General features: G+C 36.3%; 1 protein-coding gene across 1 annotated transcript in view; it reads left to right on the top strand.

The window, feature by feature from the left end:
- KCNMA1 (potassium calcium-activated channel subfamily M alpha 1) overlaps positions 1–27,029 on the top strand; it is a 464,321-nt gene that overhangs the window by 108,415 nt on the left and 328,877 nt on the right. The window contains exon 2 of the mRNA XM_082764953.1: positions 19,112–19,276. Coding sequence (XP_082621079.1) covers positions 19,112–19,276 — 165 coding nt within the window. The remainder of the gene's footprint in view (positions 1–19,111; positions 19,277–27,029) is intronic.

Below are 27,029 nucleotides of genomic sequence, written 5' to 3'. Positions count from 1 at the left end.
CAGTATGCTGTATTTGCTGCTGCTGTAAGTTAATATATGCACTAATATTTGATGATTCTCTTCCCTGGATTTCCCAGCACTAGTTCTTTCCTCCCCCCCTCCCCCCTTCCCCTTACTCAAGCTATAGTACCTTCTATTTATTATAGTCTAAGTATGAGAAGGTTTTATTTCATGGCATGCATTCTGGGTAAAAATGAACTGACAGAAGAATATCAACATAATTGTGTGTCAAAGAAAAGCAGAGTTAAGGTTGAGGTTTATTTTTTTTAATCTTGGATAAATCTTTTCCTTCATCATCTGCAGTTCCCGTAATTCCCCTTATGTCTGTGACTTATCTCCCACTCTCCAGCAGTCATAGAATCATAGAATATCCGGAGTTGGAAGGGACCTATAACAACCATTGAGTCCAACTCCTGGAACCACACAGGTCTACCCAAAATTTTAGACCACATGACTAAGTGCACAGTCACAGTGCTTCTTAAATTTTGAACTTAAACTAGTATGTCACAGATGCTACATGCTCTAAATAATTTGAAATTTGTAGAACAATGTTTCCAGTTTTACAATATATATATATATATATACATTCAAATAGCTGTTTTTAACTTTTTGAAGTTTTGTTTCATTAGTTAAAAGTGGTAATTAATGTTGGACTGCTATTAGCTTTGTTTGTCATCTTTGTAAAAGCCTTTTTTTAATTAACATTTTAAATCTTTTTAGCAAAATCTCTAACATTTCAGGGGAAAAAAACAAAAAAGAACAAACACAAAACCACACATATTCCCTCATAGTGTTAGCCTGAGTCATTTTTGTTTGCACTGATAGCAGTCTATCAGACATTGAACTGAGAAAAGGCCAAGCTGGCCAAGCATATATTTAATGGAAATCAGTGATGAGGCTCACTCTTACGTATATTTTTTTAGTAAATATATTATTTGAAATAATTTCAATACAAAGGTTCTGTGTTGTGTATAATGTGTACGTGTCTCAAACTTCAGTAATCCTTTTTCTGTTTTCTGAAACTGGTATCTTTCTTGATCATGTATAAAAGCCCACGAGATCTCACTTCCATTCATCTTGCACAAGTAACATGGGCTAGTGGTTGTTGCACAGCTGTGGTTGACAGAACTATAGGATTTTCTATACATATTTTTTGTAGTTGTTGGTAAATTTCTGTTCCTAGACTGAATCAATGGAACCAAGTGAGCTACTGACTGATTTGTGGCCATGAAACTGTGGGAACTTAATAATATGAATTATTTCAGGTCTGAAAGACACCAGAGAAATAATATGGCAATTCCTTTGTAAAAATACTAAAACTGAAAAATGCCAGCTTTCTATATGGTTGGATGACAGTTGCTTTTATTCAGTGAAAGGGGCTAAGTAGTCAGCAGAGTAAATAATTCATCTGAGTTACTTTTCACAGCATGGTGGAAGAGGTCATAATGCAACTGTGTGTAATGGTTTGTGGGCAAAGCAGCAAGTAAATAAGCATGTTAGTGATTTTCCCATGGCAGAGTTGGGGTGTATATTTTACCCTTGATATATCTGTAAATCCAGTGAACATTTTGGGATGAATCACATGAGATTGTACAATATCTTTCTGCTATTGAAGACTGACTACAGTTTTACTCATTTTGTATGTAATCCATTAAAAAATTATTCTCAGGTTATGCTTATATAGTGCTGTTAAGTATGAGGGAGTATGGTTCTGAAATACAATAAAATGTGTGGTAATAAAGATAACAAATGTTGGATCAAATACAGCATAGGTAAGGAAAAGGTAATTTACAAAGCCATATGGAAGTCTTATGGAGTCATTTATCAAGCCATATGTTTTGTTCTGTACTGGAGAAAATGTGTATTTATACTTGCTGGCCCAGGCTCTTAGTTCTTATAAATCAACATACTTTTACTCTAGGTCACTGGCTTGGAATTCCCCCCACCCACCACCTCTCCTTTTTTTCCCCTTAACACCACCACCACAAGAATTACACCTTTTTTTTTTTTTTTTTTTTTTTTTTTTTTTTTGTATTAATAAATGAATTAGAATGGAGTAGAACTCTGCATACCCAAATAATAGGGATTTTGTTGGAAGTTATCTGATGGCAATGCTCTCTGATCACATTTTAAAGAAAGTAGGTATTTTAAAAAGCTACATTTTGATTACAAAGAGACATAGGATCAAAATGAAGTATTGACTTTGTGCTCTAGAGATAGGTATGCATGTTTTCACAGAAATGAAAGGGTTAATTTCTTCAGGAACCCATATTTAGTTCTTCAGAGACCTGTGAAGATTTCAGAAGACTCAGTAAAAGATTCAGAGTTAACAGAAGTAATATTTTATGTCTGTATATATTTAGACAGAAATAGTGATAACCTGAACAAACTATTTTTCCCAGATATTTTTCTCTCAGCATTGTGATTGTGTGTACGTATGCCAACAGCTGGAGCATATCTGAAACAGTTTTAGGGTTTCTCAAGGAACTTGGTTTTAGAATCCAATAGGAGTATACTAGAATCTCTCTTCATCCTAGTGACTATACTGATATTCAGGGTGGAGGATGGAGCATAGAAAGGGGGAAGTTCTTTGATCGAAGTGCTCTTAGTAAGCCTTGTTCTGTAGGAATTCCTTCTCAAAATCACTCTGTTAGTGTTTCTTTAGTAATCAGTGTGTAGTTACCAATACAAAATGGTATTTTTACGAACTTTGGGCCTAATAGAAGTCCCAAGGCAAGTTTTATAGATTAGAAGTGTTTTAATGTTATTGATGCCTATAATACAAAGGGCAGCAGCATCAACTAGTTCATCTTTGGTCAGTATTGTGTGCTGTATTTGTGGTTAGCAGCAAAAGTGATCACGCTCCAGTGGATGAGGGTGTCATTAAAAATAGTTCATGTATCAGTATTTCCAAAATTACCTGTGTTTTAAAATACCTGAACAGCATGTGAGCATGTTCAGAGAGTTAATTTGGGAGAAAACAACAACAAAAAACCAACCCACAAACACAACAACAAGCTCCACTGAAGGAATGAGGGAGGGAACAATTATGGTTTTGTGACCTGGGAGTTGCACGCAAGTTGTCCGTAATTCTAACCTGTTTCTGTTAAGGGTTCCGTTTATTTTATACTTTTTTACTGTTTTGATCCTGCTATGTCATAAACAGCCTAACTACTAACAGTTTGAGTTGGGCTTCCAGCAGGGCTGGCATTATTATAATTGATACGCCTGTGTTGATGAAAAATTTCCCCCACTTGGATTCCAGCAGAACTTGCTGATTACAGTGAGTGCAGAGCACAGCAGAAAATCATACATTTTTAAAAATGTAATTTTTTGGTGACTGATGATCATTTTACTAAATCACTGTTGGTAGTTCTCTGAGTCATGAAATCATTCTTCTGAGCCTAGTGTCTGGAGCACAGCAAGCCAGCGATGCCACCATCACTGGGATGCTGGGTGTTCAAGATGCATCTCTGAGATGTCAGGAAGCTGACTCAAAGCTGTGTTCTCGTAACCTAGAACTAATAGGTAAAAGCTCCATAAACTTTTTTCAAGAAATTGGCCCCTTATCTTCATGTGAGTTAATTGTTGGTATGGCATTTATACTAATTTGGTAGCCAGAAATGAGGTTTGTGCTCACAAATCTGGTACTCCTCTTCCCACAAGGTGATGTGAGTCATGTAATCCACTTAGAAGTCTCGTGTGATGGGAAGCTTGCCCTAATTGTAATATAAATTGTGGGGATTTATTTATTCTATTTCTCTCCTTTCTCCTTGCCATATTTAAGCTTGTCTTACAGATTTTGTTAATTACCACTGAAAATGAAGGTTAGGCTGAACTGAGTAGAGTAGTTGGCCAGTACCAGATGAAAACTTTGTATGGCTTTGTTTTTGCTTTAAAAAGTAGACATGCTTCAGTTTGTTTTTAAAAATAGCATTACTTGTCTGTTAGAAACTCATTTGCATAGAAATCTTCATGGCCTCAAAAAATGTCCCAGTAAAATGTCATTATATTTTACAGTGAAAGATACTTTCTTCAACTTGTCCCTTAGTTCCATTAAGAAAATCAGTAGTATTTTTTTCTTTATAACTTAGAATAGTTGCTATATTAAATGTACATAAAGTTTGTGTTACATTTTTTCGGGATTGTCATTATTTCAAAACATTTGAAAAAAAGGTCAGTATTGGAATTTATTTTTTCAGAAAACTTAAGACAACTTGACTGCATGAAGTAAAGTGAACACACATCACACTACAAATGTGTGAGAAAGTCCTTACAGTTCCTTCTGTGATGGAATTTGAATTCTGGCCTCCATAAACTAGAGGATATCTTGCCTCTAGGATCTGAAAATGAGTTGTATGTTCAGATTTGAATTCTAAATCTAAACTAAGCAAAACTATTGTTTGCAGTGTTAATAATGAGGCATTCTCCAAGTAAATTCCATACTGATAAATCTAAATTTGAACTTATACAACTTTCCGAAACTCATTTTTTCCCTTATTTCTGTAAACTATATATCAGCAAACTGACTGTGGCTGCATATTTGTTTCCGGAATTCCTGTATGCTTACTTTTACAGTTAAACAGCGAAAACAATGCAACCTTCATCCTCCCTCTGGTGTCCTGTTACTGTATCTGGTAGCTTTTATTATTCCAGTGTCCCAGTTGCACTAGCCTTGCCAAGCACACTATTGAGTTTACACCCTAAAAAATGTTTTATTATTATTACAATTATATTTTTTTCTTCTTGCAAAAAGAAACTTTCCAGCAAGATGAAAGGCTGTGTAACCATTTTACTAATTTGACTTGTATCCTCCCATGTAAGTCTTCTTTAGTTAAACAGTTACCTCAATGCCCATTGGACCATGATATTTCTGTTGTCAGTCTTGCTTTTGGATTTTGGCTCCTTCCTTGTGTTGGTTTTGGCTTCTACAAGTCATGAAGAATAACCAAAGCATCTGCTGTCACCCTAGGAGGCTGGTAGGAGTTTCATCCAGAAGGATGTGTGCTGCAGTTTCTATCTTTTTATCTTTTCAGTACTTAGTGCCACCACAATCGATGGGAATAGCAGAAGATCATCGTGGCTATGAGCCAAAGTTGCAGACATCAAATAAAAATGTCATATCATTACTTAAACAAAAACAAACAAACAAACAAACAACAACAACAACAACAAAAAAACACAAACCGCAGACTAAACTTAAAACAAACAAAACAAACAACAAACAAAAAAACAACTCTTCCCCTCCCCCCCCTTCAAATCAAGAAAATAGCAAATGAGGATTTATCTTCTTAATTCCATATCTCCTGAATTAACTCTCTTAAATCATAAATCTTACCTTCTACCATTTTACTTTGTCACTAGTTGCCTTTCACTGAACTAGTTGGAAGGCTAAGAGGTTTTTTTCTCCATCTAATGATGTGTTAGGATAAACATTTTAACATGTTCAGAGGTTGTGGGTGTATAAAGAGGGAAGAATAAGAGAGTTTTAAGGAAAGTTAGGTTTAGAAAAAGGCAGGTTTAGAATGGAGGTGGGGAGATTAATCAAAAGAACAACCACCTTTATCTCTGTTTTGCATGGAGTCATGTCATTTTATACTTAATAGTATCCCGTCATACTTCACGGGAGCTGTTTACATAGACCTCTCTTTTTCTGGATTGTGATTCCTGCAGAAATAGTAGTACTCAGAGAGATGACTAGTATCAAAATGCAGGCTCCATCATTTTTTTTTTCTTTTCTTTTAGGATTGCTAATAAGAGAAGCTTTTAAAAAAGGTATTTAAAAAAAAAAAAAATTTATAGATGGTACTTGCATTCTTGGGAAGGTATGAGGTACTTATGAAGCACTAAAAATGGAGCAAGACTAAAGCTTCAAGCTGATGACTACTTCTGTAAAACACAGCTTGTGAATAGTATAAACTGGAAGAGTCTGCTTTGATGAGCTATTTGCTTAAAAAGCATCAGTTGATCTTTATGCTACTGCAAATTCTTTCACTAGAATAATTTATATAAAAGTAAAAAGGAAAACTCAAATTCTAGGCCATGTAATAATATCAGATTATCTCAAAACTGCACGGTGTAACCAAAGGGCACAGCTGATTTTTGCCTCTCTTCAAGAATGAAATCCCTGTGGTAGCATTAACCATTTTCAACTTCCTCTCCCACCTTGGTGGCTGAGCAAATTAAAACTGTGCTCCATGATGATTAAACAACTGCTATCCTTTACTTTCTTTCCTTCTATTATTTAATCTCAGAAGAATAGCTGAAAATTTAAATTGATCTATCTTCTCACTTCTGTTTGTTATCATTTCTGGTCAGTGGGCAATAGCTGCTAGCTGTGTCACACACAATTTAAAAACAGATTGAATATTCAGAGGTAATGTGTTCTTATGGCACATGCAATATTTGCTGGTTTGGTAAATCTTGAAGCCAAAAGCTGCAAAATAATAAGTCAGAACAATACCTGCCTTTCATGCACATTATCTGCCCTTTGCAACTGGGTCAGAGGCTGCTTCTCTGGGGCTATAATTCATGTCTCTGAGCAAACTCAGAGTTGTTGTCATTGAGAAAATAACCTGTCAGATTGGGAGCTTCATCTCCAAAGTTTGGTACAAGCAGATTTGAACCTGCTTAAGAAAAGACTTGAGAAAGAGGACAAATATAATTTGTCCTGCTATGAGAGCTGAAAATTGATGGTAGGTATCTTTATTTTCCAGTAGCTTTCTGCTTGCTTACAAAGGCTATGTTTAATGTCACAGTCATGCATCAATCTCCAGTACTGCATTATTGGTATGCTCACCAAAAAAAAAAAAAAGGAAAGAACAAATCTCTGCATCAGTTATATTCTAATTATTCCTGTTATTTAAAAGATACAGAAGAGTTGTAAAACATAGCATGGGACCTACTCTAATGGTTCGTTAGCATTGGTTGAAACATTATAAACAGAGACTGAAATGCTTGGTCTTACCATTCTTTTTACAAAATAACTTCAAAATAAACCAATTGAAGTGATGATAACTAGGATATGTAAAGCATCCAAAGACAGAAATTTCATTGCGAATCAACAAAGATCTTCAGCCAGTCTTCCATTAATGGACAAATACCTTGTTAAATTAAAATGTTTTAGGATCTTGACTTCCACATTGATTTTAATCTGTTACTTTACCCTTAATTACTTTGAAGCCCCAAATAAGTGTAATTTAGCTTGAAATACAATACAGCTCGAGCTCTCTGTGAAACTCCATTCTTGTTTTCCTGTTTCTGACATCTGATGTTTTTGATACACCTCATAATCTTGCTTGTATTTTTCTACAAGCCACAGCTCTTGGAGTCACTGGTTTTGCTGCATTACTCCTGCTCATAACAGTTGTAGAAATAAAAAACTGGAAAGACGGTCCCAAAAGCTTCAGATACTAGAAAGAACCATATGGAAATACCCCAGCCATCAATTGTCTTATGGTTTGAGTTTAACCCATTCTCCAGTGCATGTCCAAAGGGTGAAAATATTACCTTACCTGGAACCTGAATGTGTCACAATAGAGCAATAGTAAGTCAATTAATTTTGATTAACACTTGTACTGTGCAGTTATTTTTGGTATAAAAATGTCAGATGCAACAAGTGATGCGACACATACTAGTTGCAACTACTCCAGTGATTGTCGTTACTCCTGATCTCTGCTGCTAAGACACTTTTGCACAGCGATTTTAGTTGATGCTGCAGTCCTGTCTGTTCCTTGTCACTCTACACATCTGCCTACGTTTCCTCCATGCCTCCACCATTTAAAACAAACAAACAAAGCCAACATCTTCATGGAGAACTGCTAAATGATAGGTTATCCTGGGGCTATGCCATGCCCTTCTGGAAGTAGCTATTTAATATCAAATGCTTGGTTCTATCTCCATCTTTTTCTCCTTTTTTTTTTTTTTTTTTTTTTTTCAGTCCTTGGTATTGCTTTGCGTGTGATAGGTAGATTAGGTAGATTTAATTTTCCCTGTCATGCAGGTTTTAAGATGAGGTTAAGAAAGCCAAAGAGAATTCACTGGGTGCTTGTGCTTATTTTATGTGGCACGAATGAGAATCACAGAATTGTAGGGGTTGGAAGAGACCTTGAGAGATCATCGGGTCCAACCCCCCTGCCAAAGCAGGTTCCTTAGAGCAGGCTACCCAGGTAGGCATCCAGACAGGCCTTGAATATCTCCAGAGAAGGAGACTCTCCACAACCTCCCTGGGAGCCTGTTCCAGTGCTCCATCACTTTCACTGTGAAGAAGTTCTTTCACATGGTGCGGAACTTCCTGTGCTCTATTTTGTGGCCATCACCCCTTGTCCTATCCCCACAAACCACTGAGAAGAGGTTGGCTACATCCTTCTGTCCCCCACCCCTCAGATATTTATATACACTGAGGAGATCCCCTCTCAGCGTTCTTTTCTCCAAGCTGAACAGACCAAGGTCTCTCAGCCTTTCCTCATGAGGAAGATGCTCCAGGCCCCGTATCATCTTTGTGGCCCTCGCTGGATTCTTTCCAGGAGATCCCTGTCTTTTTTCTGCCAGGAAGCCCATAACTGGACATGGTACTCCAGCTGAGGCCTGACCAGGGCAGAATAGAGGATCACCTCCCTTTGCCTGCTGGCCATATTCCCTTCAATTCATAGAGCTACAGTATGCAAGTCAAAAAGGTTTAGCTTTCCCCTCCTCTGCCGTAGATTTTAGTAAATATTTATGAATTTGCAAAAGCTATGTATGTTTATTTGCATCATTTTTGCTGTTTTTGTAGTCTACAAGTACTGCTGTGGACAACTTCGAAGCAGATATTTTCAGTTCACTTTCCAGACAAAAAATAACGTATGTTACCTAAAAGAAATTTATCCACAAGGAATTGTTCTTCCTCTAAGTTTAAAAACTTGATCTATTTAGTTTTCTATACAAGGGAGCAATGAGTTTAAGAATACACATACACATTTGTTTCTATAGCTGTGGGTAATGAATGATGTCACAACTACATGATTAAATAATGGCTCCTGTCCATTTCTTAGTGTAAAACAGCTGGTTCACTGGGGAATGGTGGAGGGAAATGCTTATTTGAATATAATTATTTCAAAGTAATCATTAAAATTGTTGCTTTACTTCTAAATCTGTGTTTCCAACTTTTTTTGCAGCTGTGTATTATTTCTCCAGAGTCCTTCATATTTGTTTGTGTGCTCTGTCTCTAACTCTCATAAAGTTCTCCCAGTATGAGTATTGTATTTGACTATGTAATCTTTGAGGTGAAGAGTGTTGTGCGCTATTAAGTATTTTTAATTACTTATTGGATGACTTGCTGCTCTTTAAATATGCTACACCCTGGAACTTAATTTCTTTCCTATGTCAGCAAAAGCTAAAAAATAATAGCTTATATCCTACAGAGCTGCCTTTAATTCATAGCAACTTCCTTTGTAATTATAACATCATAGGCATAAATATTATATAGTAACCTTGAATCAGAAAAAGATTTTAGAGGTGACCGGGTTGTTCAATATGGAAGATAACCTAATAACTCCCTGGTATTCTTCAAAGTGGTGTTGATTTCTGTATTTAATGGTACAGCCAAACAGTTACATTATCAAGTCTCACAGTTACTTTCATCCTATTGCCTGTTTTTCATGTTTTGTCCTGTTACTTTTAAAACTTTGTGAAAAATATTAAATTCCTTTATAAAAACGTAAGTGCAAACAAAGGTAGGTTGTTTATACTCCCAAATGATATTAATAGTTTGCTATTTCATGAATAATAAAGACCACAAGTGTTTAAGTCCTTTTCCCCCATGTGTAAATATTGTATTTGAAAGAAATGAAGACCAAAGATACTTGTCACCAAGTTTTCTAGGGAGTTCAGCAATTTAAGGAAGTGAGGAGTTGATTCTGTTATGCCAGGACCAAGATACCAGTTTTAGAGTAGCATTGGTACCTTGTGCTTAGAGGCCATTTCTCAAGCTGTGTAATACCTTTTCTCATCCAGCCAGTCTCTGTGATTTTCTGGGCAACAGAAAGAGTTGACAGTGCGAAGTGCTCTAGTTTTCTGATCTTCTGTAGTATGCAGAATATGAGCTATTGGAAAATTATCCTTTTGGAAGAGATCATTAACTGCACTGTTTCTCATTCTGATTTTGGAGGCAGAGGAGATAAGTTGGGAAGAAGGGAAGAATTACTTTCCATGAACCAGTCTGGCATCTCTCTCTGATACCTCTTGTTCCACAAGCAAGATAATGTTACAAAATTGGTAGTATGAAAGAAACTGTACTGGTTGCTAATGGGTAAAAGCTTTGTCTTCTGTAATTGAGCAGGATGGAGAAAAGCATGTAGCTGTAAAGATATTGTGAAGTTTAATTTCATTGGGAAAGCAGTTTGACAATTTATTTTTTACATGGAATTTACATATATCTTTCAGTGAAATAAATAAAACTTTTACCACTGGAACCTTTTAATATGTATTCTCATAATGAATATTCATGGTAGAGAATAGTTTTCTTAGCGGTTTCTTTACTTCAGCTTTTACTACTGTGGTGGTTTTACTCAGGTGGGCAGCCGAGCTCCACCACAACCGCTCTCTCACTCCCCCTCTCCTCAAAGAGGAAGGGGGAGAAAATACAACACAGAGAACTCAAGGTTTGAGATAAGGAAGGTTTAATTAAAGGGAAAGGGAATGGGGAGGAAAAACAGAAACAAAAGAAACAATCAGTTCGCGCGGAAGCACAGAGAGAGAGAAAATTATTCTCTGCTTCCCATCAGCGAGCAGTGTTCGGCCACATCCTGGGAAGCAGGGCCTCAAACACGTAGTGGTTGTTCAGGAGGAACAGCCCCCTCCCCCACGAGAGCCCCCCCTTTTATTGCTGAGGGTGACATCAGGTGTTACAGAATATCCCTTTGGTTGGTTTAGGTCAGCAGCCCCGGCAATGTACCCTCCCCATTACTTACCCACCCCCAGCCTGCTGGCTCTTGGGGGCTTGGAAGGAGTCCTGATGCTGTGCCAGCACTACGCAGCAATAGACACAACACTGGAGTGATATCAGCGCTGTTCCAGCTACGAGTGCAGAGTACAGCACTGTGCGGGCTGCTGCAGGGAAAAGGTGACTCCAGCTCAGACAGACCCAACACAACTACCTAAGTTACTCTCATTAATTTCAATCACATATATCACAAAAGATTTACTGTTAATTCCTGTCTTAAAATTGGGCAAAATCAAGCAATTCATTTTTCCATTCATTTTTCGTATTTCATGTTTTTAGTACTTTAAAAAATAGTATGAAGAGATGATGATTGAAAAACTGTATATGTTTTTGGAGTTGGGTGTTAATTAATGTTAACAGCAACAACAAAATTACAAGGAATCAGCTGAAGTACTTCCTATAATTAACGTAAACAAGTTAGGTATTTTTTTGTCTTAAGACTTTCTTCTCATGTTCATGAGAAAAGCACTTCAAGACTTTTGCATTGCAGTAAACTTTCACAAAAATGAGCTGAGTTTGAAGACAGTGAAATTTCAAAATATTTCATTGCTTGTAGCAAACTTTTGATTAATTATTGATATTTAAAATATTTTAGCATCTATGACAGAAGTTGCTTCTGGATTAATCAGTCAGTGCTATGTGGGTATTTTGGCAGTGTTCATTTCATGATAATGCCCTGTATCATGTATTTTCAATTGTGTATTTATTTGGTTTGGCTACTCTTAGGAGGGAGGAAAGAAAATGGGAGGATATAACACGAAATGCATATGCCTTTCTGTCCTTCTCTGTGGTTTTCTATCAAGATTTCTTTCCATTTTTATAATTTTAATAAATCAGGCCCATCTGACATTACTTCACTTATGATAGAAACTAAATTTGTAAAAATGTTAAATGTCAGTAATCTAGCATGGTTACTCTAAAGTTCTTCCTAAAGAATGTGTTCTGAACAAATGGTCTCACTAAAATAGTTGAACCATGGAACAGACAGTTAACCTCTAATCCTCTATATTACATACTAAGTGTCTGATCTGCTTGATACGCCTATTTCTGATAATGATTTTCCTCCTTTGACTTAAGTTGTGTGATTTTTTTGTTGTTGTTGTTGTTTGATAAAATGAAATCCTTGTGTTGCTCTTTTCCCTTCTATTATATAATTGAACAGGGGCTTCAGGGAATATTTTTATGTGATAAATAGCTCAGTCTCCTTAAAGGAAATTAATAAGGAGTGACCTGGTGATTATAGAAAATGGAAATAACTTAATAGAAAATAAAGTTAATATGGGCCAGATGATACTTCGAGAATTTGTGAAATACTTTGAGTGAACACTCCCAACCTGTACATCACAGACTTGTCCTGTTTTGTTTGTTCATTGTGGACAGTAAATTGTTGTCTAAATTTATGACAAGTGTACTGTTTTTTTATTTCTATAAATGGTGGTCTGATATACAGTCTGAAATAACAAAATGAAAACTTATGGATTTTTTTTATGAATAAATAGAAAAGAAATTGTTCAAACAAACTTCTGAACTTGCATCCAATGTTTGCGTAACTATTGTCTTAAAACTGTGCTAATTTGAACAAAGCATCATAAATTCTTAAAAAATAAAAGAAAAACCATCCTGTTTGTCCGTTTGAATGCATGCAAGTTTGTAATGACTTTGCTTATATCGCAGACTTTAGTTGCAAGAATTGTGCTCTCCTCTCTATCTCTGTTTTTTTTTTTTTTTTTTTTTTTGTTGTTGTTGTTGTTGGAAATATTGCTCAATCCTTCTACATTTTTCCCCTTTTTCCTCTTCTATAACTTCAGTGGGCACTATTGTTATGACCTAGTTTTTTACTTTCCTGGTATCATTAAGATTTAAATTGCTTTTTCATCTCACCATAATGCCTGGAGCTCTTTGTTCCTTCCATTTTACACTTATGTATAATTGTCTTGTGTAACTAGTTTAACAATTTTTCCCAGTATGTTTTAGTGTGTCTTACTTTGTGATATACTATGCCTGCATTGTTTGCTACATGTGTAATATTGAAACACTTTAAATCCTAAATATCTTTATCTTGGTAAGATTTCTATACAACAGAAGCTACCATTACTCATATTCTACAGTTACAGAATGAAGAATAGACAACGTGGCTGAGGACTTCAAAATTTTGGTGGCCGAAAAGGGACTTCAGCCTGTCTCCGAATACCTAGACTGATGCGGAAATCACTCGGGCAGATTTCCAGTTACTCAGAAATATTGTTTTACATCATATTTTTCTTTGTGGCATTTTTTTTAATATGTTTAGCTTTTGATCACCAAGCGACTGTGACTTTATGACCTCATGTCTGAAAATTGTCCAAACAATTTACTTGTAAACTTATCTTCTATATTAAATTGCTATGCTATTTCAATACGTTGGACTTTCTCTCCAGATAGTCTGCCATCCAAATTTAAGCTCCCTTTGCCTACTTAAAAGTTTCTGAAAAGAAACAAAAGTAGTAAACTTAGGCTTTGAGATAAGTTTGGCTATAAACTATAATAGTAAGGAAGGGAAATATGAGCTAAAACTGATGGGCAAATTAATGTTCTGCTAGTCTCCCAAGCCTATGTCCATTAAAGGGTAAGTAATAAATAGAAGGCTCAAAAGCACATTAAGGACAAAGAAGCATAAGACTTGTAAGTTGTTTATACATCCTCTCTCTCTCCCCCCCTCCTTATATTTCATTATTTATTTATTTATTCATTATTTTGCCTTTTGTGTTAGGGACTTACAAACGTAACGCAGTGTTCTGCAATATTTGTGAAGTATCTTCTATTGCTGCAAGAACCATTATGTTATGTGATCTTCTGTCTAGATCTGAGACTGAGGGCACCATCTTAAAATAGAAAGCTGTATCTTTGAAAAAAATCTATCTAAAATACTTTAATCAAATCCTTAGATTTTTATGTGCTGAAAACTCAAAAATTTTATTTAACATCCAAGCTCTGCTCTCTGTGAAAACCAGCAAAGTCTTTGTCTGCTGATGTTTACTATGATGGTCTCCAAGTATTTTAGCTTTCTCTTATGTCAGATGGCAGAGGACAAGAGACTGTAACTCCTCCATTAACATGTATGAAGTTCTAGACTTTGAACTCAGTACTTCTTGTGCTTTCTTTCAGATAATGTAGGGCTCTGCTGTTTTTTATTCTCAAGTGAGAACTGGTTGGTGACCTGCTACGGCACTTGGATGTGCACAAGTCGATGGGGCTGGATGGGATCCACCCAAGGGTACTGAGAGAACTGGCAGAGGAGCTGGCCAAGCCACTGTCCATCATTTATCAGCAGTCCTGGCTATCGGGGGAGGTCCCAGTTGACTGGCGGCTAGCAAATGTGACGCCCATCTACAAGAAGGGCCGGAGGGCAGATCCGGGAAACTACAGGCCTGTCAGTTTGACCTCAGTGCCAGGGAAGCTCATGGAGCAGATCCTCCTGAGAGTCATCACGCGGCACTTGCAGGGCAAGCAGGCGATCAGGCCTAGTCAGCATGGGTTTATGAAAGGCAGGTCCTGCTTGACGAACCTGATCTCCTTCTATGACAAAGTGACGCGCTGGGTAGACGAGGGAAAGGCTGTGGATGTGGTCTGCCTTGACTTCAGCAAGGCTTTTGACACCGTCTCCCACAGCATTCTCCTCAAGAAACTGGCTGCTCTTGGCTCGGACTGGCGCACGCTTCATTAGGTTAGAAACTGGCTGGATAGCCGGGCCCAAAGAGTCGTGGTGAATGGAGCCAAGTCCAGTTGGAGGCCAGTCACTAGTGGCGTCCCCCAGGGCTCGGTGCTGGGGCCGGTCCTCTTTAATATCTTCATCGATGATCTGGACGAGGGCATCGAGCGCACCCTCAGTAAGTTTGCAGATGACACCAAGTTAGGTGCGTGTGTCGATCTGCTTGAGGGTAGGAAAGCTCTGCAGGAGGATCTGGATAGGCTGCACCGATGGGCTGAGGTCAGCTGTATGAAGTTCAACAAGGCCAAGTGCCGGGTCCTGCACCTGGGGCGCAATAACCCCAAGCAGAGCTACAGGCTGGGAGAGGAATGGTTGGAGAGCTGCCAGGCAGAGAAGGACCTGGGAGTGATGGTGGATAGTCGGCTGAATATGAGCCAGCAGTGTGCTCAGGTGGCCAAGAAGGCCAACGGCATCCTGGCTTGTATCAGGAACAGTGTGACCTAGAAATTCTGTGATTCTGTGAAATATTCAGTTGGTACCTGATGTTTTGATATACACGGTATGATGGCCAGCTTCTGAGAACTCAGCATAACACTTGGGCTTTGTTTAAGACCCCTGTTCAAAGTGGTGAGAGAATCTCAAAATGGTGAGAGAATCTATTTAAGGCCATTCAATTACTGTGTTTAAACATCCGCTTAAACTGAGCGTACTGGTTCAACTTGTGTTGAACTCCTCCTCATGCATTACATGTATGTTCCATTTTGTCAATAAGTTCAGGAAAGGTGTGTGTGTGTATATGGCAAAATATTTTTATTGCTTTATCTACTTGAATGTTCCTGTTATCAAGTAATTAAAATAATGAGCACTTTGTGAAACAACAGGTAAGCAGACTGGGTAAAGATAGTATTGTCTTACTTGTAGCTACTAAGCCTGTAAATAATTAAGCAATTACCATCACTGTCAGATTATTTTTAAGCACCTTTTTCAGGTTGCAGTGTTGGTTCGTTAATGCTTTGAGGTGAAGAAATAACAATAGGACAGGATCATACAGATAATAACAGCTCTGATTTGTATACAGTGTAAATGAAATCGGAGTTTAAATCTCCCTTAGTGATCTCTACACAACTGCATAATGATTTGGGAATAAACTTTTGTTAATACTTGACTGCCAATTAAGTAAGTTAATAAGTTATCCATGGAGATGAAAATATAAAAACATTCCAACTGAATATGAATATTACATAACAATGATTTACCTAAATAGTAGTTAGAGCTACAATGATAGCAGGGGTTAGGCTTGCTGTGTAGCTGATCAGGAGACTGTGCTCCAAAGGATACTTGGCAGGGGATGATTGTATTACTTACATGTTAATTAAGAAGTAGTACACATGCATAAATACAGCCATCCAAGGGTATTGCAGACTTGAGTACCTTCAGAGAATGAAATTCTGAATAAATCTGTCACATCTTATTGCTATATTCTGCTGGCAACCAAAAGTTGATCCAACTCCACAAAGAACTCCAGAGAAATGGAACCTATTGAAAATATCAAGGTTACCTTTTTCCTTCAACAAGTAACTCATCTGCTATTTTTATTGTATATCAGGAAATATTATTTTTATATTCTTATGAATAATCACATCTTGCAAAATGTTTGATATATTGACAATAAGGTTGGGGTAAGGAACATGTAAACAATAACATTATTTTAATAGTTTAATGTTTTAAAGTTCACTGCCACAAAATGGATTTTTCCATTCAGATCTTTTCATTTTATGACTTGTAGTTCTGTGACTTCTTATAACGATCCATAATTAGGAATGTTTTTTTAGCAGGGTATGCGTCCTTGTGATTTCAAATAGGAGTGCTGGGTGGAAAAATCAAAGAAGTCTGTGGTTTCATCTCAGCTCTGGTGAGGCCGCACCTCAAGTACTGTGTTCAGTTTTGGGCCCCTCACTCCAAGAAGGACATCGAGGCGCTGGAGTGTGTCCAGAGAGGGGCTACAAAGCTGGTGAAGGGCCTGGAATACAAGTCCTGTGAGCAGCAGCTGAGGGAACTGGGTTTGTTTAGTCTGGAGAAGAGGAGGCTCAGGGCAGGCCTCACTGCTCTCTTCCCTGAGAGGAAGTTGTGGGGAGCTGGGGGTTGGCCTTCTCTCACAGATAACTAGTGATAGGCTAGCAGCCAGGGCATGTCAGCCAGGACCTGTCTCACTGCCCCAGCCAGGAGATGCCCTGGAGAGGAGGGCAGGCTGAGGTGTCAGCCTGTGCGTAAAGGTCAGGATCAGGCACAGTGAGAGGAACCAGGGTCAGAGACAGCTGTTGAGCAGCCAACTTAGTGTGGCCCTGTTCGATGGTACCTGCAGCTGGGTAGGTCTAAAGGCTGTGGGCAGGGCTGACATGGAGTCCTGGGCCATGGGCAGGGTTGGAGGAGCCCTCAGAGGGGAGGGGTCAGGGCCTGTGAAGCCTATGAGTCTCCCAGAGCCATGGAGATACATCTAGTTTGACTAAACGTCAACATCCTATTGCATTACACTGACTGTAATACATACAACCACACCTACCACTTAAGGAAAAACAAAAAAAAAAGAAAGAAAGAAGAAAAGAGGTTTCTCATTTTCTCTCTCTTTCCTGATGTCCAGGCATTTCTTTAAGATCTGTATGGCTGGATGATGATAAGGGTCACAAATCATTCCTGGCTGAACATTACTGTCCTGGAAATGCCTTGTGCTGCATGCATCACATATTACTGTCCTAAGCAATGAGCTCATTTCTGTAGGTTGTGCTTTGTGCCTGTGCAATGCAGTATACTTCCTTCAATGCTGAGTGTAAAACATCTGATTCATTGTATCCATATTTATCAGGGAATGAGGTCCAGTTATGCAAATACAGAGTAGCTTTTATCTTTTGTCTCGTTATTTGCTTAGAAATATTGAATTTTGCTTTTGCTGAACTACTGTTGTAACTGTGAGTAATTTATTAACAATACAGCCACGTCATGCACATTGCTAGTAAGACATAGCCCACATTTTGGGTGGGAGAGTAGCAGATAGGAATCTGATTAGCTAATTAAGATGCAAAACTGAGATTCTACAAAAACAACTGTTGGTCCCCATATTACATTTTTCATGTTGTTCTACTGCTCTTTTTTGACAGATTCAGTGTAACTGCTTTATTAGTTCAGTGCTGCTCTCAGAAAATGCCATTTCATTTATGTCCACTTGTGTCCTCAAGGTCATCTCAGAACTGCGAGTTCTGACCTTGGTAGTGCAGTATTCCTGTAGCAGTAATAATTACTCAACTAGTGTCAAACATGTTTTTATAACAAAAATCCCAAAGAGGATTAATGAGAATTGATTTTCTGCTTAGTGGCTTGTAAGTGATTGATATACAAACAAGATCTTTCAAGCTGTTGGTCCATACTACATGCTTGAAGCACTAATGTAGATCTATGGGTGCAGTTCAAGTACTCAGTACTTACCTTAGTACTGAATTTTTGCTGCTTCCCTTACACTTTGCTTGTTTAGCGTAACTTGTCAAGTATTCAGGAAGTCATTAGTATTATGCTGTCACCAAAGGCATGCTTATGGCACAGTCTGATACTTTGCATATGATGTGTTTTAAATGCTGTACAATATAAGCTGGCTTTTCCTATTATAATTTCCCTTGATTTTTGTGCAGCATCCGTAGCAGATAGCAGCATCCGACTGCAGCAGATAGCAGGCAGTTACAGAGCAAGAGATCCCTGCTGAAGCATCCATGGGAGACTGATCTGAATTCCAATGCATGTGACTCATCAGTTAGCTTAGTGCAGATGAAGTTCCTCTTTAATTTCTAGCTGTCTGTTCTATGAGAACCACTTATTGACAGAAGAATTCCTGTGATGTATTAAACACTTTCATTGAAACACTGGTTGCTGATAGCATGGCAGCTCACTGCAGGTTCTCTGTGGAGTATTTTGTTCACCTCACACTTAATGATTATGGTTGTGTTATATCAGGCTTCTTAACAAGGGCTTGCACAGGTAATTAATATAATTAATTGTAGTGACAGTAAATTAAAATTGTGCATATTTTACATTTACCCTTCGCACACGTTTTAAACAAAAAAATCAAACAGACCTTTAGTGTATGTCTCAGACTTTTATATGTAGCTCTGTAATTGCATACATGGCTCTTGGCAATTATGCTGCATACAGGCAAGTAACATATAGCATATTTCATGATTTCTGATTTAATGTCAAGAAGAGTATTATTATCTAGCAGTTAGTCTGGTACTTTATAGAACAACTATTTCTAGAGAGACATGGCTAAGTAGGTGCATACTTTCATCTAGCAGGACGGTTTTGCTTATAGGATTGCTCATAGCATTTCTTAGTCATGACTGTATGCTGACTTTCACTGTCAAACTGTTAAACATTAACAAACACAAACCTTTCCTTTGCAGGAGGCCCAGAAAATCAATGGTGGTGGAGATACACAGGCAGATGGGGCCTGCAAACCAACGGATGAAAAAGAAGAGAACGTGGCAGCAGAAGTGGGATGGATGACCTCTGTAAAAGATTGGGCAGGAGTCATGATATCTGCCCAGACATTAACTGGCAGAGTACTTGTAAGTTTTTTTTTTTTTTTTTTTTTTTTTCCTATATATGTATTTTAAAGAGCATTTGTTACACAAGCATTGTGATCCAGCATTAGTGGAAGATTTAGAGTTGGTGTGTTGCATCAGCACGAAGTCAATCCCAGTTTTCTCTCTGTTGGAAGTTAAATAGTATACTAATTCTTACTACAAAGAGAAGCAGAGATGGCAATAAAGAAAAGCTGCTTTCTGCCATAGTTTCACCTTTGCCCTAGCCTGTTTCAGTATTCTGGCACCGGGATTCTGAGCTCTGAACACTAATACTAATAATTTCATGTTTGTATTATGTTGTAAAACTATAGGTCTATTTTATCTGGAAGAAAATTGTGCTAGTAAAAATAGAAGCCAACTAGGAAAATAAGCATTATATAATACGTGTATATAGTGGTCAGAACTGTAAAGCAGAGACAAATCTGAACAGAATATGTGATGATAGTTGTGCACAGACACTTCCAATAGATTAGGAATGATTTTATGTTCCCTTGATTTCTTCCTTTATGAAGATGTGAAATATTTTTATTATGAAGGAATTATATATCAAATAGAGCCACGAATCAGATCAGGATAATCTGCGATTTAAAGCTGTGGTAAAAAGCTTTACAGTTTTCACTTTGAATATAATTATTTTATAGCCTTGTGAAATCATACTTGATTACCAAAGGTTTCGTCTTGAATCCACTGCAGTTAAAGGTGTCTCGTGTGATTTTGATTAGTTCTCTGTCAGAAAGCAAATACTGACTAGCAGCCAAAGCAATTTAAGTCCTATTTAAAACTTGTATGATTCCAGTGAAATTCTTGAACTAGTTTCAATTAAAATTAAAACAGTTCTTGATAGTTTACTTCAGGTAAGAGATATGTTACGGTCAGTTCTTGTATGTAGAACTATTATTTGGCAGTGGGGATAGAAGGAAAAGAATGAATTTTCCCATCCTAATAAAGTCCTTTACAGTTAGAAGTTGAGGTGGCTTAGTTGCTACTGTCTTGTTTAATTCTGCATTAATATTATTTTGATTATTTTTTCCTAAACAAACAAAAAAACAACACTTCTGCTTATGTTAAATGCTGACTTATATCAATATGTTAAAAGTATGTTCTAGTGCCACACTTAGCATTACGTCTATTCAATGTCAAACTGACATAATGATCATCTTATAAGAAGCAGCATATTGATCTTTCACATGTTTTTCTGACATCTTCAGCATTAAAAGTGACAAATATTAGTCACGTTTCTTTTTCTAGTTTAAGCATCAAGGTTAGAAATCATGCAAAATAGTCTTTTGCTATTAGCTATGTAATCAGAAATAAGCCTATATTGTTTTTACTGAGGGGAATAGGAACAAAAGTAAACCAACAGTCTAGACCAAAACACAAACTATAAAACATATTTTATTTTGTGCTTTTCCTTCAAGATACTAGGAGAACTTATTGGATTCCATTTGATTTATTTATTTTTATTTTCGTGTGTGTGCTAAGTTTATTGTTGCATCTTACAAGGAACTGGTTTAATTTCAGAGTTTTATTTGTTGGCAGATGAACAGCATCACCGAGTCAGATTACTTCTGAGAATATTTGATGTTCTTCTCAAATAGGACAACAGCTACTGTATGCATCTGGGCACATCAATATGAGAAACAAATGGTTATATATGGGGCCTGTTAATTTTCGTTAGTTTAGAAAATGAGATACATTTGTTTTAATGTAGTACTCACCAGTTTCAGGATTTGAATTGATTTGAATACGATGTAATTTTTGGAGGACCATTTGCAGTGTCAACAGTAACTGTTCATTTAAAATTTACATTATGGTTATATTTGCTAAAGGTTAACTGCTTCAATGAACATTTGTGCTGAAGGGAATATTCACATTATTTGGAGATATAGGATATAGCTAAGTCGAGTCAATATTTTTATAAAGTAAATACTGTTTTAAAATATTATGACTTACTCATGAATTCCAACTAACTGAACAGTCTGTTTCTACTAGCTATTGTATTTCTGAATCAACATGTGTATTATTATTATTATTAAATTTTTTTTCCTTGGAGCTAGTGGCCTTACAGTGCTACAGAATCAAAACTGTATGAGATATCTGCGGAAATTATAGTACCTTTTTACACTGTGAGATTTTAAATTAAAATCACTCTTTGCACTAAGCACTGCTTACTGCTGTAGGAGCTTAAATTCCACATTGACATTTCAAAAGTGATTTGTGCATGAAGGAATATTCACACTACCCAGTTTTATCTGAAGGGCAGGTTTTGGAAGAAGGCATTTGTAGCAGATGATCCAGAATGTTTTCCAGTTAGAATCCCTTTTTGTCTCCTGAAGTGGTGCAGAACACTGAGTTAGTTAAGCACAATGATTACAGTTGTGTGGTCTGAATATCCTTTTCCTCATTTTTGAGGTTTTAAAAACATGCCTGGAACTTAATATTCTTGGTGGCACAACCTTTGAAAATGTGACTCATGCTCTTATATAATGTAGATAAGAATTTTACATACTGTTTAAAAATGTCTCTTTATTAAATTACATAAGCAAATGATTTAAGAACATGCAAACTGAACCCATGCAGTACTGTTTGCAGTTGATGTCATAGATCTAAATCACCAAAAATGGTGAAAGTTGCCTGAAGATCTGCTCATGGAAGTGCTGTTTAAGTGCAATATAATGTAGACGTAGATGATGGAAGTATCAAATAACAGTTCCTGAGTTGAGCTTCTCAGAAAAGAATCAGACACATTCATAATTAATCTGAACAATCAGGAAATTGAAGGTGTTTATGAGCTGATTTTGCTTCCTGAAATTATTTTTTTTATTCGTTCAAGTAAGAAGAAAAAGACTTCTGTAATTAGGTAATTAAAAGCACATCATGATATGTAAGAGAAAACTGTAAGTGTATTGTTGAAGTTACCACAGTTCAATCTAGGACACAGTTGAGTGTGGACTCTCCTGCAAACCAACCAAGAAAATCACTATTTCAATTGCAAATCTGAGAAATTAAATGGCAGAGCAAGTTGCTGTTTTCTTCTGTTTTAACACATGATCTGTGAATGCGTAGCAGAGATAGAAGCTTTACTTAGCTATCTAGTGCTGGGTGCCATGTGGTGGTTTTGCCTGCTGCCTTGACTCACAGTAACAGAAAGAGGTCAATTTGTATTATATTATAATATATAAAGCTTTTTTTTTTTTCTTTTCTTAATCACTGCATAAGGAAAATGTCTTTTAAATTGGCAATGTTGAAGGAAAGAGGAAAACAGAAGCCTTTTTTGGTGTGGGAGGTGGGGGTGGGCAGGGAAAGAGGAGTGATATAGACAAATAGTGACAGCAGTATATTAATGAAGTTTTTTCATTTTCAAGACTCCTAAGGTTGATTTCTTAATATTCTTAGTGCTTATTAACTCTATTTAAATATCTAAAGAAGAGGAAGAGCTTTGAGATAAATAGTAATAAAACTCGTGACTAGGTTTTGCCTGGCCTTCTGTAAGGTTTGAACATCGTAATTTCTGAGATACTGGTGCCAAAACTTTAAACGTCTGAATCAAAGCCCACCAAATCAATAGAGAATGTGATGAAGTTTTTCTATTGAAACACCCGGACACTTGAATGGAATTTTGAAGAACGGCTGAAAATGTTGTAAGGCCTAACTGCTCATTCTATAGAAGAGTGGCGTATTTTTATGACTGAAATTTTTCAACATTCAAGTTGTCTATTTTGTTTGTAACCATCACAGTTTAATTATAAATACATATGATGCTGAAATAAAAGTAAATTTGCTATATTATTGCTTACTCAAGAAATAATGTGTCAGTTATTTTTCCTTGGAGAACTTGTAGTTTTTGTCAATAAATACGATCCTAAATAAATAGGATCGTATCCTTTATTATAAAAAAGATAGCAAATAATAGTACTCCATTTGGGAGGAATAAAAAGCATAAGTGAAGCAATGGAATGAAAAATACTTTTTTTCTTATTGTTGTTTATAGTCAGAAGAATAGTTTGAGAGCTGGTAGAGTGTTTTGAAAAAAAAAAACAGAAAACAAAAAAACGAAACAGTGGATTTTTAAATATATGATAAATTATAGTAGATTTTGCTGGAAAAATACATAAATATGCTATGTCCTTTTTTTTGTTTGTTTGTTTTTTTAGGATATTTTTACAGTAGAAAGAGCTTTACTACATATTTATTTTTACAGTAGAAAGAGCTTTACTACATATTTATTTTTATTTTTCTGAAGGATTGGATTCAAATTCTTTTAACATTAAGGGGAAAAACAAAACAAAACAAAAAAAACAACACACACACGCAAAAACCCCCTTGCAATAATTTACAGTTGCCTAGCAGCCAAAGTAAAATTTAGCAGCATAGAAATTATTTGGATTTCTCGGTGCTTCCAAAGGCAATAAGAGTTCTTTCATGACTTTAATGAGGCAAGGTGCTTGAAGGATAAATTTGTAGCCCTGACAGATAAGAATTTGGAGAAGACAGGTACATTTGGTATACATACAATTTGTTCAGCGTTTTTGACAATATCAGCTATTTTACTACATTTCCAGAGCAGAAAGAGAAGCCTTGGGCAGTATACGATATCACGGAATTGAGAGTTGAGCATGATTTCTCGATGGTAAACAAAGTTTTGTAATTTTTTTTCTTTCTTTCCAGTGTGGGATCCTATCACCCAAGAGGAGATCTCTTGCAACTAATCTTTTTGTTGCCTTAACAGACCTTTTTTTTTTTCTGATCACCTGTGATGTTCTTATGGTGTAGTTAATTGGAATAAGACTTCATTTAGAATCAAATGTATTAATTGACGTGATGATACAAATAGAATTCATTCTTCTGTGTTTTAGTCTTTCATACTCATTATATCCCAAGCATTTTACAAATGTGAACCTGACATTATTTTTTCAGCAGTGACACACTTACATTCTTGGATAACAGGACTTGTTTTGCAGTTTATTGGTTAAGGCATGACAATTTTTCTTAGCTAGTTAAAGAAAGTTTTTTTGTGAAATCCTGCTAGTTAGGCAAAAATAACTAGAAATTCCCTTCCCATTTCAAGGGAAGTTCCACGTTTTCCCTTGTTGTGTGCTGTAATATTCTGAACTACAAGCAAGGAGGAAAGTATTTTGGCCTCCATGTCAGGAACACAGGCACGAACCATAGGATGCCCCCTGACCTCGGTGTTTTTTTTAAATGTTCATCAAACCAAGACCTATACCAACACTCATTTGAATAAACAAGTAAAATAGTTCATGAAAGTTACAAGAAAATGTGTTTCTCAGCATGTAGTTAAAAGTTTTTGAAAGATACCTTAAAGATTTAGTGCAAGGTTAACTGTCATTCTGTTTGAGGAGAAAGGACTTACTTTTTATCTGCTTGTAACTGAATCTGCTTCCGATTGCTAGCATGAAATTGTGATTTTACCTGACTATTTGGGACTCTTAAACATTTCAGGGACATTAAAATAAATGATCTAATTACATTAACCATTAATTTGCCTTTCTACACATCTCTGAGGATGCTAAATCAATGAGTAGATAGGTGATAAGTATACAACTATCTGTTAAGACTATCTCTTATTTTATGGATGAAGAAAGTAACGCATAAATAAAGAAGCTGTTGATGACCTCCAAGTGTAGAAATTAGTAGCATTTTCATAACCATAGTAACAATTGTATGGCAGATGAATTTCAGTGTGTGTAAGTATAGGGAAATGAATCAAGAGAAAAAAAGCCTTAAAAACACTTAAATGATTCTGAGACCAGAACTGATGGATTTTGCTGAGAAAAGATATTGGCATCATCGTGGATAGCTCTTTGAAGTAATTGACTGACCCTGCACTTGAGGTCATAGAAAGATAGAATTCTGAGCATTGTCAAGAACAAGACAGATTGGCATCTTTTGCAGTTTGCAGTTATACTTTCTAATCACTAGATCACAGGTGCACTTAACTATACATCTGTAGATTAATAGAATAGATGTGTCTAGGCAGAGGGAGTGAAGGAGAGGTATTTAACCTTTAACACACGGGCATTCTAATATTCGTGAATCTTGTTTGTTTAACAATATGCACATTCCTGAATGTGTCTGTAGCAGATCTTTTATTATTATTAGTAGTAGTAGTAATTAGGTCTTCTGAGATGAAAAAGTGTACGCATTTTAGCTTATACAGTATTACATCTGTATAGATGTTCCCCTTCTCTCACCCTGGTCAACAAATAAGAAAACATGTTGTAGAGACTAAAGAGCATAGCCTTATCAGGGTAGGAAATTTGCATTAAGACTGGATACAAAGCAGCTGAGAATGCGCCTATCAGTATGTTAGTGTAACTGCACAGATCTATTCATCACATTTGTTCACAGATTATATGCTGCTTGCAACTGTTCTCCACTAATTTACTGTTCATCGGGGATAGTTTGGATTCTGCTCCTCAATATTGAGAAATGAGTTTGTCTGTTTAGTTCTTTTTAATCTTCCTTAGTCCTTGGTGGCATGTAAATGAGTCCCAGAGATGTGTTCTAGATTACTTTAATTCCTTGTGAAAATTATGTAGGCTACTTCCTTGGTTTCCATGGGAAGAGGAACAATGCTTCTCCATTTGAGTTCATGAGATACTGAATGATAATGGAATAGAGTAGGAAGTGTTAAGGAAGTCTTGCTGGTTTCCTTGGTAACTGCAGCTAGCTTAAGTTATGCACTTTCTTTTTTTTTGAATATTTATTTATTATTGACAATACCAAGCATTGTTTTGCAGAGTTTCTGCTTTGGATTGAAGGATGTGCTTCTTCACACGATCCTGTGGGAAAGCAAGTTCTTCTAGTATACACATTTCTTTAGCATTGTACTATTCAATTTTGCAGAGATTTTGGGTTGTCAATATATCTTAGATATATTAGATATATCTAATATATCTAAGATATATCAATATATCTTAGATATATAGATAGCCATCTTGTTGCCTTTGTGTGAAATGGTTGTAGTTTCAGTGGATCTTGTCTTACTTGAAAAAAAAAAAAAAAAGAAGTCTAAAAGTATTGAATACTTGGGGAAAAAAAATAGGTGCAACTAAAATAATAAAAAACAGCAATGTGTTAATTTCTCACTATGGTCCAATATTTAGGATTAATAAGTTACTGTATTTTCAGCTGTGGCACTGTGTTAAAGGAAGTAGCTGATGTTCTTCCATCAGCTTTCTTTCATTGCTAAATTATGCCTTTCTTAAACTTTCTTTTCTGTTGCAGCTTCCATGAAGTGTATGGATAATCAAACATAAATAGTTTTTCCTCCTTGTTTTTAAATAGTTTTAAATACTATTTGTGGAGATGGGTTATGTGTGCACCAGGTGGATACACATGCTAAAATCAAGTTAGGAAAAGGATCAAGTGTGTGTTTATTGAATTCCTAGTTCAGAAAATGGAAGAGTAGAAACAGAAATTTAAGTGTATACATCAGATATAATTCATAAATATTTACCTTAAAATGACTAATTTTTTAATCACATCACAGTGTAGTCTAATCCAGACTCTTTGTGGCGTTACTGTCAGTTTATAGCTTCTACTAGGGGAGTTGACTGCTGTTAAGTTATTGTCAGAAATTTTGTGTTTTGTTGCAGAGATTTCTGTGACCTCTAGATAGATGGCCATGCCTATAGAATATAATATATATTCTATATATATTATAATATATTCTACGTATTATATAGAATATATAATATATTATATATAA

This window comes from Aythya marila (assembly GCF_965140915.1).
Source record: "Aythya marila genome assembly, chromosome: 7".
Lineage (NCBI taxonomy): Eukaryota > Metazoa > Chordata > Aves > Anseriformes > Anatidae > Aythya > Aythya marila.
Note: the sequence above shows the minus strand (reverse complement) of the source record. Positions and strands in the feature narration are given on the sequence as shown.